Source organism: Plecotus auritus, assembly GCF_963455305.1.
Source record: "Plecotus auritus genome assembly, chromosome: X".
NCBI lineage: Eukaryota > Metazoa > Chordata > Mammalia > Chiroptera > Vespertilionidae > Plecotus > Plecotus auritus.
In genome coordinates this window covers 23,365,958-23,380,521 of record NC_137784.1, presented here as the reverse complement: position 1 = coordinate 23,380,521, position 14,564 = coordinate 23,365,958, and the positions used below count along the sequence as shown (strand labels likewise).

Here is a 14,564-nt window from a genome sequence, read left to right as displayed (position 1 = left end):
ATCCTAAAAAGTATAAATAAAACCCTAGAGACACAATACAAGACAGGAAAAGGACGAATTGCCTTCAAAGGAACAGCAGTCAGCTTTATTGCTGACTTCTTAGCAGTAGCAGCAGAGGAAGTGAGATAAAAGTAGAATAATATTTCAGTGTGCTACAACAAAGGAAACCCCCCCCCAAACCTAAAAATCTATGTCCCATGAAGATAGCTATCAAGAATATGGATAAAAAAGAGATTTTTCAGATAAAACCTGAGATATTCACCACCAGCAGATACTAAAGGAATGAAAAACAGAAAGGAAGTCATCAATGTATGGATCAATCTAACAATATAAAAAAATTTAAACAGTCTTATGGGGTAAAAAAAGCAAGGTCTAATTGAAATGCACGACTATGATAATATATAAATCAAGTGATGGGTAAATATATTTTGAGCTTTCTAAAATCATTGTACTGCTTGGTGGAATGGTGTTTATTAAAATTTAGACTTTGAAAGAGGAAGAAGGAAAGAGGAAAATAAAGACAAAGACAGATAAAGAAACAGCAGGTCACCAAGAAAACACTAGGCCTGATGGTGTGCATTCAGTATCAGCTCTGCCACCAGTTAGTTGTATGGCCTTTGAAAAGCTACTTTTCTCATCTACGTCTGGTGTTTTTTGTTTTTGTTTTGTTTTTTGTCTGTAAAATGAAGCTTTGGGACCAGATAAATTTTGAAACCTCTTTATTATGATTCTATGACACATTGAGAAATAGATTCTTAGAAAAAGGAATCAATACTTCTGGGTTATTTTATTCCTCCTTTGAAATTTTATCAATAAACACTTGTCTTTTACTTCTGGCTAACTTATGTATCTGCTCAAACACTGGAGCTCAATATAGTCTCACTCAGGTGTGTATTTTGCTTTCCATTAGTTTGTTTTTTGTTTGCTTGTCATCTCATAGCCAGAGTAATGGCAGCTCACAGCCTTAGGGGTAGATGGCTCATGTGAATGTTAGGGGAACTATTTGTAGAAACGAACTGCAAAAACTGGCCTTCATTGTACAACTTACTGCTTTTTTCTTTTAACTCATGACCTCAACTGACATGTGCCTCCTTTACTTTCTCACCTTCTCTCCCCCACCCCCCGCCTTCGCTCTCCCTCCTGTCTCTGCAGGCCAATAATAAGCCCGAGATCGAAGCAGCCCTCTTCCTAGACTGGATGAGGCTGGAACCCCAGTCCATGGTGTGGCTGCCAGTCCTGCACAGAGTGGCTGCTGCGGAAACCGCCAAGCATCAGGCCAAGTGTAACATCTGCAAGGAATGCCCAATCATTGGATTCAGGTATTAGGAGCCCCCCAAATGTCAATTTTTTTCATGTCCTTTCTTGCCTTTTAATGCCTTGATCTTTTACCTCCTGTACCAGTTGCTGTTAGTCTTCAAAGTGGGAGAGGAGGTGATCCATCATACCCCTGATCACTGCGTTATTTTGGTGGATCTGGCTCTTTAAGCAGGTGTCTCTCTCCACCTGTGCTTTTCAGCTCTGCAGAGGCATAGTCTTGGGTGAACACGACTGACTGCCTGTCTCCACTAAGATATGTGTCTGTCAACAGTATACAGATAAACTGTGCCTCCGCCTTCCTGCAACCAAAACATTTTGACCATCTGTCTTTTTTTTTTTTCATGGTCTTTTCTGTTTATAGGCAGTATCCAAGAATTAGTTATAAAACTAAGGAATGATTCTATTTTGGGAGACCCATCATGGTAGCTCAGTCTCTTATTCACTTTGTACCATTTTCCACCCTAAAGTAATAAGACTTGTTTTAAGCACCCTGGAACTTCTCTATCTGCGAATCTGATTAGGCTCTTCACATAGTATCCTAATGAACATCTAAGGGAATATAAAGTATGCAAGTAAATGAAAGATTCACAAAGCAGCTATAAAAGGAAAATGTTCCTTATAAATTTAAAAGTAACAAGAAATAAGAAACAAAGCAGGTTATTATTCTGATATTCTTAAACTGTCACAGAAACCTTCCGCCTTATCGACCTGTTTGGGGAGACAGAATATTTTTAAATGGATTCATCTTATTGAACAATCCCCAATCCAAATTCTGAAATGATGGTGTATTTAAACATCTGGGTCAACATCAAGGTTTCCTTAGCGATGACTAAGCCATAAAGTTGTAAACTATAGTCTATGCCTGTTCAGAATCCACTTAGTTGCTAAGTAAATACTCTTCCTGGTTATGCTTGGACTTGTTTTAATACTTGGTTGCCTAATAACTATTTTGTGTCATTTGTGTGCTCTCTCCTTCCATACTTCATGTTCTTTACAAAGGGGTTTTACAAAGCTTTAGAGCAGTGGTTCCCAACATGAGGCACAGGCCCCACGGGGGGGGGGGCAATTTGATTTTTAAGGGGGGCAATTCGAGAATGAGTTATTAACAGTGCATTTTTTGCATTTCTTATGGTTCTAGTGGCCTCATATACAGTATATAAATATATATTGTGACATATTTATTCATTGCACTTCTCTATTATATGTTTTGAAACTTTATTTGCTATTTTTTCATATCACTTCATATTATTATTTTAACAATTTCTTAATGACTTCTTCCTCAGTACTTCAACTGTCCTTTCATTCTTTTATTTTTCTCTTTCATGGATGCCATGTTCTTTGGGAGCTTGTTTAGACCAAGTGAATGGCCTTTTAGGCTTCCTCCACATGATTAGGAGTTCACTTTTTGAATAATAAGAATTACACTGAGTGGCCAGTTTATTATGATCTCTGAATGCATAATAATCTGGCCACTCAGTGTATGGGTGTGTGTGTGTGTGTGTGTGTGTGTGCGTGTGTGTGTGCGTGTGTGTGTGTGTGTGTGTGTGTATGTGTGTGTATTAGAGGCCCGGTGCATGAATTCGTGCATGGGTGGAGTCCGGCCAGCCTGGCCAGGGGGAGGGGACATGGGCAGTTGGCCGGCCTGCCTGCTGGTTGAACTCCTGGTCGAGGGGACAATTTGAATATTAGCCTTTTATTATATAGGATATACACTGAATGGCCAGATTATTATGCGTTCAGAGATCATAATAATCTGGCCACTCGGTGTATATGTCACAGGGAGGGGGGACATTAGGATTTTAGAGATGCTTAGGTGGGGCATGGCCAAGAAAAGTTTGGGAACCACTACATTAGAGGTTTTCAAAGCCTAGAGAGACAACACTGAGTAGGCAGGGCTTGCAAAGGACACCTTCTTTCCGTCCTGGTTTTCACACGTAAGAATGATGCTGTGGCAGGGGCAGGTGTGGGGAGCCATAGGGCAGGGCATTACATTCCTTCTTTGTGAGCTCCCATCACTAGTAAGATGCATAGGGGAAATTTTATAAAAATAAAAAAGGAGAATGCTTTGGAAGATCTAAGAGCATTTTCACATTCACTCCTTTTGTCCTTATCAGATTTGATTATTTTAGGAATTAGCACTTCTCTTTCCTCCCAGCTCTCCCCTTCCCCTAAAGATGGTTGGGATCTAAAAAAGGTATCTCTCCCCCCCCCACCACCATTTCCCATAATTGACATAAGGAATATGTTTATTTGAATTGGCTAAAATTCTTACCTGAGAAAGCAAAATGCGAAGAGAGTGTGAAACAAAGGATACACTATTAAAAATGTACTGTCTAGTACGCACACATTGTACATTCTTTCATCTAATCCAATTTTTGTCCTTTCTTGGGGCTTCAGTTATCATTTGTGGGTAATGTGGTAAGGGATTTCTGAAGGGAGACAGATAAAAGAGATTATCCAAGTAACTCTCTGAAGATGAATCATGTCAATCAATCAGAAAAAGTAATTTTAAAAGATTTATTTTAATGGAAAGTTCATGTTTAATTTTCTTTTGTTTTATGAAATTGCTTCATATATATGTATATATATTTCATTGATTTCAGAGAGGAAAGGAGAGGGATAGAGAGATAGAAACATCGACAAGAGAGAAAGATCATTCGGCTGGCTGCCTCTTGCATGACCCCACTGGGGATTGAGCCCGCAACTAGGGCATGTGCCTGACTGGGAACTGAATGACCTTCTGGTTCATAGGTTGATGCTCAACCACTGAGCCACACAGGCCGGGCTCATCTTTATATATATATATATTTTTAAAAAACTGCTTCAGAAAATTTTTGTTCCCATGATGGGTAGCGGGCCTACAATACATGGATCTGTCTCTCCTGAAAGTTCTTTCAAATTCTAGTATTTGGTCTTCAAAAAACGGGAAGTTTGCCAGTATCTTTGTATTTAATCTGAAAGAGTTCCTAGTGGAGTTTAAATAAGAACTGAATTTTTCTTCCCTCCTTCCATATGGTTATAGGCTAATCTTTCTGCCAAAATGTGTTGATACTGTAGGAGAAGCACCAGACCATTCTGGAGGTAGGAAGTTAATCACTTACATTGTGGGATTAATGAGCACCGCAGGCTGGTTTTAGAATTAAGACAGTGTGGAAGAAGATTTATTAAAGAATGTTCTTTGGGAATTTGATTTGAAGAAATGCATATGTGTTTGTTTTTGTTCTTTACCAGGTACAGGAGTCTGAAGCACTTTAATTACGACATCTGCCAAAGTTGCTTTTTTTCTGGTCGAGTTGCAAAAGGCCATAAAATGCACTACCCCATGGTGGAATATTGCACTCCGGTAAGTTGGATGCCTCCCTGATGTGAGTTAGTTCACCTGGGAGAAGGTTCCATTTGGGACAGTATTACCGATCTAGTGTAATGCTTTGATGTCTACATTCCCCAGATGTTCCCCAGCTAAAGTGGCTCCAAATTGTGGTGCCAGGATTTACCTTAGCCCTACTGCATCGGGCAAGGGCTGGCACACGTAGACTGTTGTAGACACTCAACAAATACTGATGAGTGAATAAATAGGTTTTTCTTCCGTTTGCATTGGCTGTAGGGAAGACATTTTCACATTTCTTTTGCATAGCCCTAGCAGTCGTGTAGAGAGGTTTTATGGTCATGGGTCATGTTGGGTTTAGGGGTATAATGTGGGTTCCCCAAAATTCATAATCTACCCCTTTCTAGCAATCTTGCTCATCTCCTGTCTGTTTTATATACTAACACTTGTCAAGCAAATGCTAGGTGTTTACCTTTTAAACTACTCAGTGTGAAATTGCTATTATTTTTACCCCCCATTTTATAGATGAGGGCTCTGAGTTCCTAAGGTTAAATAATTTGCCCAAGGCTCCAGAATGAAGAGGTGGATCCTTCTAAGATGTTGTTTGGGGAAAACATTAAGTGGCTAGCAGAACTTTGGAAAATCACTGGCAGGAAGGAAAGGGCCTAGACCTGGTGGTTAGACAGACCTGGGTGTAAATCCAGTGTTCCTGAAACACTAGCTGCTTCCTATTCACAGTCTGTAAATAGCAGCACTGGCATTGCCTGGGAGCTTCCTTATTAGAAACCCAGAACGTCAAGCCCCGCCCCTCACTTTCTCAAGCAAAACCTGCATTTTCTCCAGATTTGCGGGTGGTTCCCACTCACTTCAATTCGAGAAGCTCTGCTTTAGAGTATTTCTCTCTTCCATCATCAGAGTGATCCTCTCAGTTTTTCCATGGTCTTTCTCTCTTTGATTCCTTTTGCAAAGGTATTTGATGATGGAGAATGAACCATGCTGTGAATATATTGAGTGGGTGAAACATGGTACCCATGGGGACAATAGTACATTTTTAAAATACCGTAAAGTGTGGCAAAACTTAAGGTTAACTTTTCGACTTTAAGACTTCTAGAAATTACCACTTATTGAGTAGCCCAGTAGTTGAGGTACTTCATTTATTCACTGTAACAACTTCTTGAGGTATGATTGTCCCCATTTCACAGGGGATCTGAGCCTCAGACAGGTAAGTAACTCATTCACCCAAGTTAATCCCACTAGTAAATGCCAGGCCCGGTTTCAAAACCCTGGTTTTGTCTGATTTCAAGGCCTTTGCTCTCAACCCTTACTCTCTCCGAGATTACAGAACTAATGCCCTGAGCTGGAGCACTGGAGTGGTCCTTCTTATGGAGGTCTTACTTTCCCAAGTCTGATGTCAACCCAATTTCCCTTTCAGACTACATCAGGAGAAGATGTTCGTGACTTTGCCAAGGTACTAAAAAACAAATTTCGAACCAAAAGGTATTTTGCGAAGCATCCCCGAATGGGCTACCTGCCAGTGCAGACTGTCTTAGAGGGGGACAACATGGAAACGTGAGTAGTGGCAAAAGCAAAGCAGACTCTCACTTGATGTATATTCGAGCTCCTTTCAGCTGAATATCTTCCTTCACTCCGAAATGCAAACAGTCTCTCCTATTTCTTTCTCTAGATTTCCTTTAGATGAAAAGAGCAAAACAGGCTGATATCGGCATTTTCTGTGTCAATTGTCCCATGACAATGACCTTTCCCAAAAGTAAAACTTTATCTCACAGGGAAAACATCGAGCTCCAACTGCTAAATTACCTCTGAAAGCTTTTAAGAAATATGGGACTGTTTACAAATGAGTGTTTCCAATATTTCATTCTGATTTTCCTCCCTCACAAATCAGATGTGTGTCTCTTTGGATCTGATTGTGTGGTCATATTGAGTCACTTTTTTTCTATTTGAAAGACGATAGAGTCACAGGAAATTCTTTCACAGTAAGTAGTAATGATTCTCATGATCAAGCTGAGGATGCCTTCACCTCACTTAAACCTTCTTCTCTCCACAACTCTGGTGGCAATCACACCACTGGTGGTTTTTCTTTTAATTCACTTTCCACTTTTGTTTGGCTGTTGCTTTCCATGGTTTATCCTTAATTGGTTAGGTTTTATTTATTTTGACCTTTCAGTATTATTATTATTTTTTTTTTGAGGCTGAGTTTGTCTGTGTCTCTTCACCACCTCATTTTTTGTTTTGCAGTCCTGTTACTCTGATCAACTTCTGGCCGGTAGATTCTGCGTGAGTACTTCTGCTGAAGGGTGCTGCTGCCACCAACACATTCGCTTGCTGATTTTTAAACTTTTTTTCGTTTTATTTGTTTTGTTTTAAAGACATATCGATTTCCTTTGTTTCATTTTGATTTCTTTCTTCCCTTGGTAAAACTTTGAGAGTGCCATTGACCACAGATCAGGAGAATCAGACTAAGGTTTTCAGGTCCCCACCTGGTCCAACTGGAACGAGCAGAAATCCTGGCCTTGAGTTCAAAAGAACATCAACGACATTATTGGGCTGTTGTGTTCCTGGGAGACATGTTTATATATTCAATTATAAGCAGGGAAGAGTTTTCTGATTACATAATACCATTCTTTAGCCACGTTCCTTGAGATTCCATGCTTTAAGGCCTTCAAAAGGATGATGGTTTATTCTTCAGGGCACGTTATAAGTGAATCATTAAATATCAGCAGAATCCATTGTATAGTGGGATGTTGATTTGGGCTGAATAATTTCAGTAAGGTGTGCGGACTTTTCTCATGTAATGCCATGCTAATTAACTGATATTTATATACATGAGCGCATTTTTTAACTAAACTCACTTTGCTCTTCTCTCCTAAATATTCAACTCACAAGCAGAAAAGTGTATTGCTGTCTTTATTACTAGTGGCATGTATTAATAATACTAATATTAGATACCAACAGAGAATTGATTTATCTCAGAGTTTATAATGGTAGAAAATTCATTTTGGGGGTCTGTGATTTATGTATTAGTAAACAGTGTGCATGTTTTAAAATCGTGTAGGTTTTTTTGATATTTCAAAGTGTACTTCATTAAAATATGTATTTAAAGTCAGACAGCTCTATTATAAATAAGGGGTAAATGACCAATTTGGAAGACAGACTTGTGTAAGAATTCAACTTATTTTTATTGAGTCTTTTTTATTGTTCCACCATGTAATTTAATTTAAAGTAGATCCTTTTTAAATCCTGTAGTGATAAATGCAAACAATTAATTGAGATTTATTTTAGGTCTTTATTGGCCTAAAGGAAGTGTAAGGCATCTTTTTTTAAGCTGCATTATTATTCCCCTTAATTTTGAGATATGGGAGCTATAAGTAGTGAAATACCTGATTTCTTTAATCATCATGTGTAAACAACTTGGGGAGATTTAATTATGTTTCTTGTTATTGGTAATTGTTTCCCCTAACCCAGGTAGTCTATTTGTTTATAGAAGTAAGAAGCTTTTAAAAAATTGATGTGCTGAAATTCTCAGCTTGATTGGATCCTGATAAACAAATGAATTTACTCTGGGTTGGAATAAGTTTTAACCAGTTAAAAAAATCCAAAAGATAAATAGGCTAAAGAATATATATTTTTTAATTCATGGATAGAGATAGTACAAAATAAGAAGCAAAGAATAACAGTTCCTTGAATAAGAAAAAATGTTTATTTAATACATACACTCATGAGAAAAAAATTATGTCAATGAGTTTTTGGTGTGACTGATTTTAACTACAGGGTGTTTGTTTTAAACTTTAAAGAACTTTAAAATGAATAACAGCCTTTATTAAAATGTCTTCTCAGACAACTAAAACATACCCTCATCTTGTCTTTTTATAAAAGTTTACTAGATTATTCAGAAATAGTAGGAAGTTCTAATTTTAAAGAAGAAAACAAACCCAGCAGACTAAAGTTCCTGGTTTCTTTAACACCAGTCATCTTTTTAAGGTTCTTCCTCATAGTATTATATAATTTCTAAAATATACTGTAAAGCTATTCTATTCAGGCAGAAGAGCCAGGTCCTAAGGTGTTTTACTTTGCAAGAATTCTATCTGATGTTAACAAATCCTATGATGATGGCAGCATTTAATCCATTTACTATAGATCACAGAGTTTGAAAGTTTACTGAGATACAGATCTTTCCTTTTTCCTTTGACAAAACCTTTATTTACCTATATCTGTCATACTAGAGGCCCAGTGCACGAAATTCGTGCACGGGGGGCGGGGGGCCTCAGACCAGCCTGCAACCTCTCCAATCTGGGACCCCTTGAGGGATGTCCGACCGCCCGTTTAGGCCCGATCCCACCAGGATCGGGCCTAAACGGGCGGTCGGACATCCCTCTCACAATCCAGGACTGCTGGCTCCCAATTGCTCACCTGCCTGCCTTCCTGATTGCCCCTAACCGCTTCTGCCTGCCAGCCTGATCACCCCTAACCACTCCCCTACCAGTCTGATCGACGCCTAACTGCTCCCCGGCTGGCCCGATAGCCCCTAACTGCCCTCCCCTGCTGGCCTGGTCACCCCTAACTGCCCTCCCCTGCAGTCCTGGTGGCCCCCAACTTCCCTCCCCTGCTGGCCCAGTCAACCCTAACTGCCCTCCCCTGAAGGCCTGGGTCCCCCCGCAACTGTCCTCCCCTGCAGGCCTGGTCCCACCCAACTGCCCTCCCCTGCTGGCCTGGTGTCCCCCAACTGCCCTCCTCTGCTGGCCTGGTCACCCCTAACTGCCCTCCTTGCTGGCCTGATCGCCCACAACTGCCCTCCCCTAAAGGCATGGGTCCCCCCCAACTGTCCTTGCCTTCAGGCCTGTTCCCCCTCCAACTGCCCCCCCGCAGGCCTGGGTCCCCCCCAACTGTCGTCCCCTACAGGCCCGATCCCCCCCAACTGCCCTCCCCTGCAGGCCTGGTCCCCTCAACTGCCCTCCCCTCCTAACCCAGTCTCCCCCAACTGTCCTCCCCTGCAGTCCTGGTCACCCCCAACTGACCTTCCCTGCTGACCTGGTCTCCCCCTCCTGCCCCCCTCTGTCAGCCCAGTCACCCCTAACTGCCCTCCCTGCTTGCCTGATCCCCCCCAACTGCCCTCCCCTGCAGGCCTGGTCTCCCCCAACTGTCCTCCCCTGCTTTCCTGATCACCCCCAACTGCCCTCCCCTGCAGGCCTGCTCCCCCCAACTGCCCTCCCCTGCAGGCCTGGTCACCCCTAACTGCCTACAACTGCCCTCCCCTGCAGGCCTGGTCACCCCTAACTGCCTACAACTGCCCTCCCCTGCTGGCCATCTTGTGGTGGCCATCTTGTGTCCACATGGGGGCAGCCATCTTGTGTCTTGGAGTGACTGTCAATTTGCATATTACTCTTTTATTAGATAGGATAATTTAAAACTAAATCTAGCATAAATATTTTACATTGTTTGCCCACAAATGAGACAGTCAAGTAATATTCTTTGAGCTATTCTCCTTTGAAACCTAAATGAATGAAAACCTAGTGGAATTTTCACAAAAGAGAAGGTGGTAGTGGGTGGACTGGAATTTGCCATTAAGTATAAAAAAATAAACCTTCTGTGTATATTGTTTTGTATTTAGGAAATGGGATGGGAGAAGGATATTCTTACCTTCCCTTCGAAAAGTGCTTTAGAAGGCCTTGCATTCATAGTTTTGCTTCTGTACTAAGTGATTTTGTACTTTTTACTAATTCTTGGTTTTTAAGTGCTTCTTTTCTGATCAGTACTCCCTTTTGGCTAATTTTCTGACTTAAAAAGTACTTTCTTTACTGTATATATCTTTTTAGATTTCTGGTTATTATGAGTTCTTGTGCTTATGCATGCTGTGTTAGGTGCTGTGTGCATTAATAAGAAAAATAACATGGAATTATCCTCAAGGCTAAGACTTAAAGCTCTGCATAAGATTTTCTGTATGAGATTTTATTAAAGTGTTTTGGATTTACTTGCCTTGTTTTCTTGTTATAGTTATGCTTCAAGGTCTCAGGTTTTTCTTCTATACATTACCAGGGTAGCAACTATCATAAGGAAAAACATTAAATATTTTGTTATGATGGTGGGCTTTTAGCTCATAAGAAGTATATAATTGAAAAACTGGTCTGTTCCATAGATAGGGCTTATAAGCCAAATAATCAAAGTACTAAATTATCTTTACTTGCAGTGAATTTTTCAAAACAAACCTTAACATTTTCCTAATATGGGCTGCTCCAGGGTTCTAAGAAATTACCAGATTAACTCTCTAAAACTAGAGTGAAGATTCACCTGGAAATTTTTGGATATGCTTAGTAATTTGGGTAGTCATCCTTTTATTTCCTCGGGATAGTTTAAATGTCTTTATAATTCATTCCACCGTTGGTTATGGTGACTCAACTTAGACAACACCGATTTCTTAAATAAGACATTTATCAGAGGAGACATCAGTTCCCCAGTGATTTGCTGTAGTGTGTTGTAATAATTTTATGATTGTGTGTTTTTTTAAGATGTATTTCTAGCATATTTCCTATGTAAGCCTAGATAACTACATGGTTTTCTTTTTTTATGTAAGAAAAAAACAAGTATCTTAGTGTTTCTACCAAGTCCTTGAATGCTACTTGGACGTTGGACTAAACCAGTCCTAACTGAATAGATTACTGCTGACTTTTAGATTCATGCCTTTACCTAAGGGCTTGCTGTGTTAGGAGAGAAATGGAAGAGACCTTTTGTACTATCCCAATTAAAACAAACAGCACAAGCCCAAACTGATTTTCAAAACAGATGGATGTTTTTCCTACGGTTAATCCAAAGGTACTATACCAACTTCAAGGATAATTAATAGATTAGATGTGAAAGAATGGAAAAAATGTTAACCCCACCAAAATTCTAGTCTGTGGACCCAAAGAAAAGGTTTTTATGCCCCAAAAGTATATATACTAATTCCTGCTAATTAATTCCTCCCCCTTGTTTTCCTCTCTGAATATTAGCACACAGTATCCCTAATAAGAAATATTTCAGATATTGTGACATTATATGGAATTTAGTCATTCTTTCTAAAAAGCATTACAATATAACTTTGGGTCATTCAATTTTATTATCTGAAGTAGTAATATATACCTGCTGCTAAATTGGTAGATGTATCCCTTCCTTAAAAAATTACACAGACCAAGGTGTCTTGATATGTGGAATCTTAAGAAGTCATGGACTGGAGTGGCCTCTTTAGAACTAAAATTGTTGACTGTGAATCTAGGCAAACATAGTTTCCATTCAATAAAAAAGGATGTAATAAATGGCACAGGTGTAGACTTGAAAATTTAAAACCACATAGTGCTAAAACAATTTCAGAACTGTAGGACACTAGATATTACAAGATAGGAGGACAAAATGTCACACAGAGATTGTTTCCCTCAACCTTTTCTATAATTGAAACTTTCCACAGAAGTTTTTGATCACTCTCTATGGCTTTTGATAAAAGCAGAAGTATGAGAAATCCTCTCTCCAACCTGAATTTAAAATATTGGATGATATGTAAGCTACAGGAACAACTAAATGTGTACATTATCCATAGAATTAGAATAAAAGCATTCTAGGCCATGTATATAACATAATTGTGTGGTGGGTTTTCTTTTCTCCATTATAGGATGGTATCTGTGACTAATCACATTTTCTGCCTTATAGGCCTGCCTCGTCCCCTCAACTTTCACACGATGATACTCATTCACGCATTGAACATTATGCTAGCAGGTATGAGACTAGTTGAATGCCAGGCAAATATTGATTAAAGTAACTAACCAAGGAAAGCTAACCTATAATAATTTTAAACGAATCTTTTCTTTTTTTCCCCAAACTTGTCTGATTTCTACTAATCAACCTGCCCTCTAACGTGCATGCCATTTCACTGCATGTTGGTTTTGGACAATAATAAGAGCATTAGTCCAGAACAATCTCCCCAAACCCCAGCCTTTAAATATTTCTGATAGTTTTGTTATGTTTTGTATACTGAGCACGTTTAATAAATTGGCTTAGAAACCATATAACCTTTTTAGAAAACTGCTAGACCAGACATAAGTATATGAAGAAATGATACTATGTCACACGGAGAATATGAAAGCATTGGCTTTCCATTTGTGTGTTTATTTTACATAATATGCTGTAAATAAGAGAATAATTGATTTGCCTTCTCTTTGGACTTTTCTGTCTTACCTTCTTTGTGTTTGAGATCATTTTATACCTAAAAACTGAATTGCTAATTGTGAGATATCTTATGCTTCTTAAACAAATCTGGAAGAGTTTGGTTAACTTTTTTTTGTTGTTGTATAAAAACCTTATTATTGTCTGAGGTGAAAAAAAATATATTTTTATTGATTTCATCGAGGAAGGGAGAGGGAGAGAGAAATAGAAACATCAATGATGAGAGAGAATCATTGATTGGCTGCCTCCCCCACCGGGGACTGAGCCCGTAACAGGGCGTGTGCCCTGACCGGGAATCTAATCATAACCTCCTGGTTCATAGGTTGATGCTCAACCACTGGGCCACTCCGGATGGGCTGAGGTGAAGGAGGTTTTTAAAGGTAAAAATTGGTAGCAGTAGGTGTGTAGAGCACTTACTGTGAATCCATCCTTTATCAATATTCTCACTGCTGACCATGTCTGTCATCAGTGGGAAACTTTAATGATCTTAAAAAACAAGGGGTAGTGTAAGGATACAGAGTATATTTGTTGTTAGGGAAGCTTTCTTGTGAAAACCAAGGCTTGTTCTTAGTGAAAGGAAGATCGATCTGTGAAGAAGAAAAGAAAAACAAAATACACCTTCCCTTATAATTTATAGCATAAATGTAAAGCTACTAACCAGCTGTGGTCTACCACTCACTGCCTCAAATGGTTCGGCCAACACACACATCCTTTAATTTGAAGGATTCCTTTCTCCTCTTGACGTGATTTATCCGTTAGTTTTCAGGAATGTTCGATTAGGTCTTGAATAGATTCTAAGAAGTCACATAAGTTTTAATGAGCTTTTACGTTTTTTATCAGGCTAGCAGAAATGGAAAACAGCAATGGATCTTATCTAAATGATAGCATCTCTCCTAATGAGAGCATGTAAGTATCCCGTCTCTTTTTACAAAATGTTCCTGAAGATGAAATTGCTTTGAGGGATTTAGAGGTAGGATAGCTCAGAAGCTAGAAATTAGCATTATATACATTTGATCTTTTAAGGAGCCCTTCATTTACTTTTTTTTTTTCTTAACTCTTAACCTGATACGGAATGAGCTCATCCAAGCTGTGGCATTATTGGTATTCCAGAATAGCAAAAATAGTTCTCCTTATTCTTATTTAATTCCATATTACCACAAATTGCAGAGTCCCAAATAGTTAAACTATATTAAATGCTTGATTTTTTTATCAGAGCTGCCCGATATTTAAATCTATTGGGTAGTAATTTTTTAAAAATATATTTTTATTGATTTCGGAGAAGAAGGGAGAGGGAGAGAGAGATAGAAACATCAATGTTGAGAGAGAATCATTGATCGACTGCCTCCCCCATACCCCCTACTGGAAATCGAGCCCGCAACCTGGGCATGTGCCCTTGATCAGAATCGAACATGGGACCTTTCAGTCTGCAGGCCAACAGTCTATCCACTGAGCCAAACCGGCTTGGGCAATTGCGTAGTAATTTTTAAAGTGATGGCTAGGTAGTATTTTCTCCACTCATGGGTAAGTGGAGACATAATCTTGCAGAGTTGTATTGGTATTTCCATATGGTAGGTTAGTTGTGCATTTTTCTGCTGAGATCCAAAGCAGTAGGGTTTTGTGATTTAGCATCTTCACCAGCTAAATAAAGGGAGGCAATCTTGTAAAGGGTTTTAGAAGAGGAAGTACACATTCAGGTCACAGGTTTTTAGTGGAATGA

General features: G+C 39.3%; 1 protein-coding gene across 1 annotated transcript in view; it reads left to right on the top strand.

Annotated features, from left to right (window-relative positions):
• Positions 1-14,564, top strand: part of DMD (dystrophin) — a 2,407,712-nt gene that overhangs the window by 2,340,816 nt on the left and 52,332 nt on the right. Inside the window, 6 exon segments of the mRNA XM_080651877.1 lie at positions 1,153-1,319; positions 4,549-4,660; positions 6,075-6,211; positions 6,899-6,937; positions 12,335-12,400; positions 13,688-13,753. Of these exon segments, the coding sequence (XP_080508003.1) occupies positions 1,153-1,319; positions 4,549-4,660; positions 6,075-6,211; positions 6,899-6,937; positions 12,335-12,400; positions 13,688-13,753 (587 nt within the window).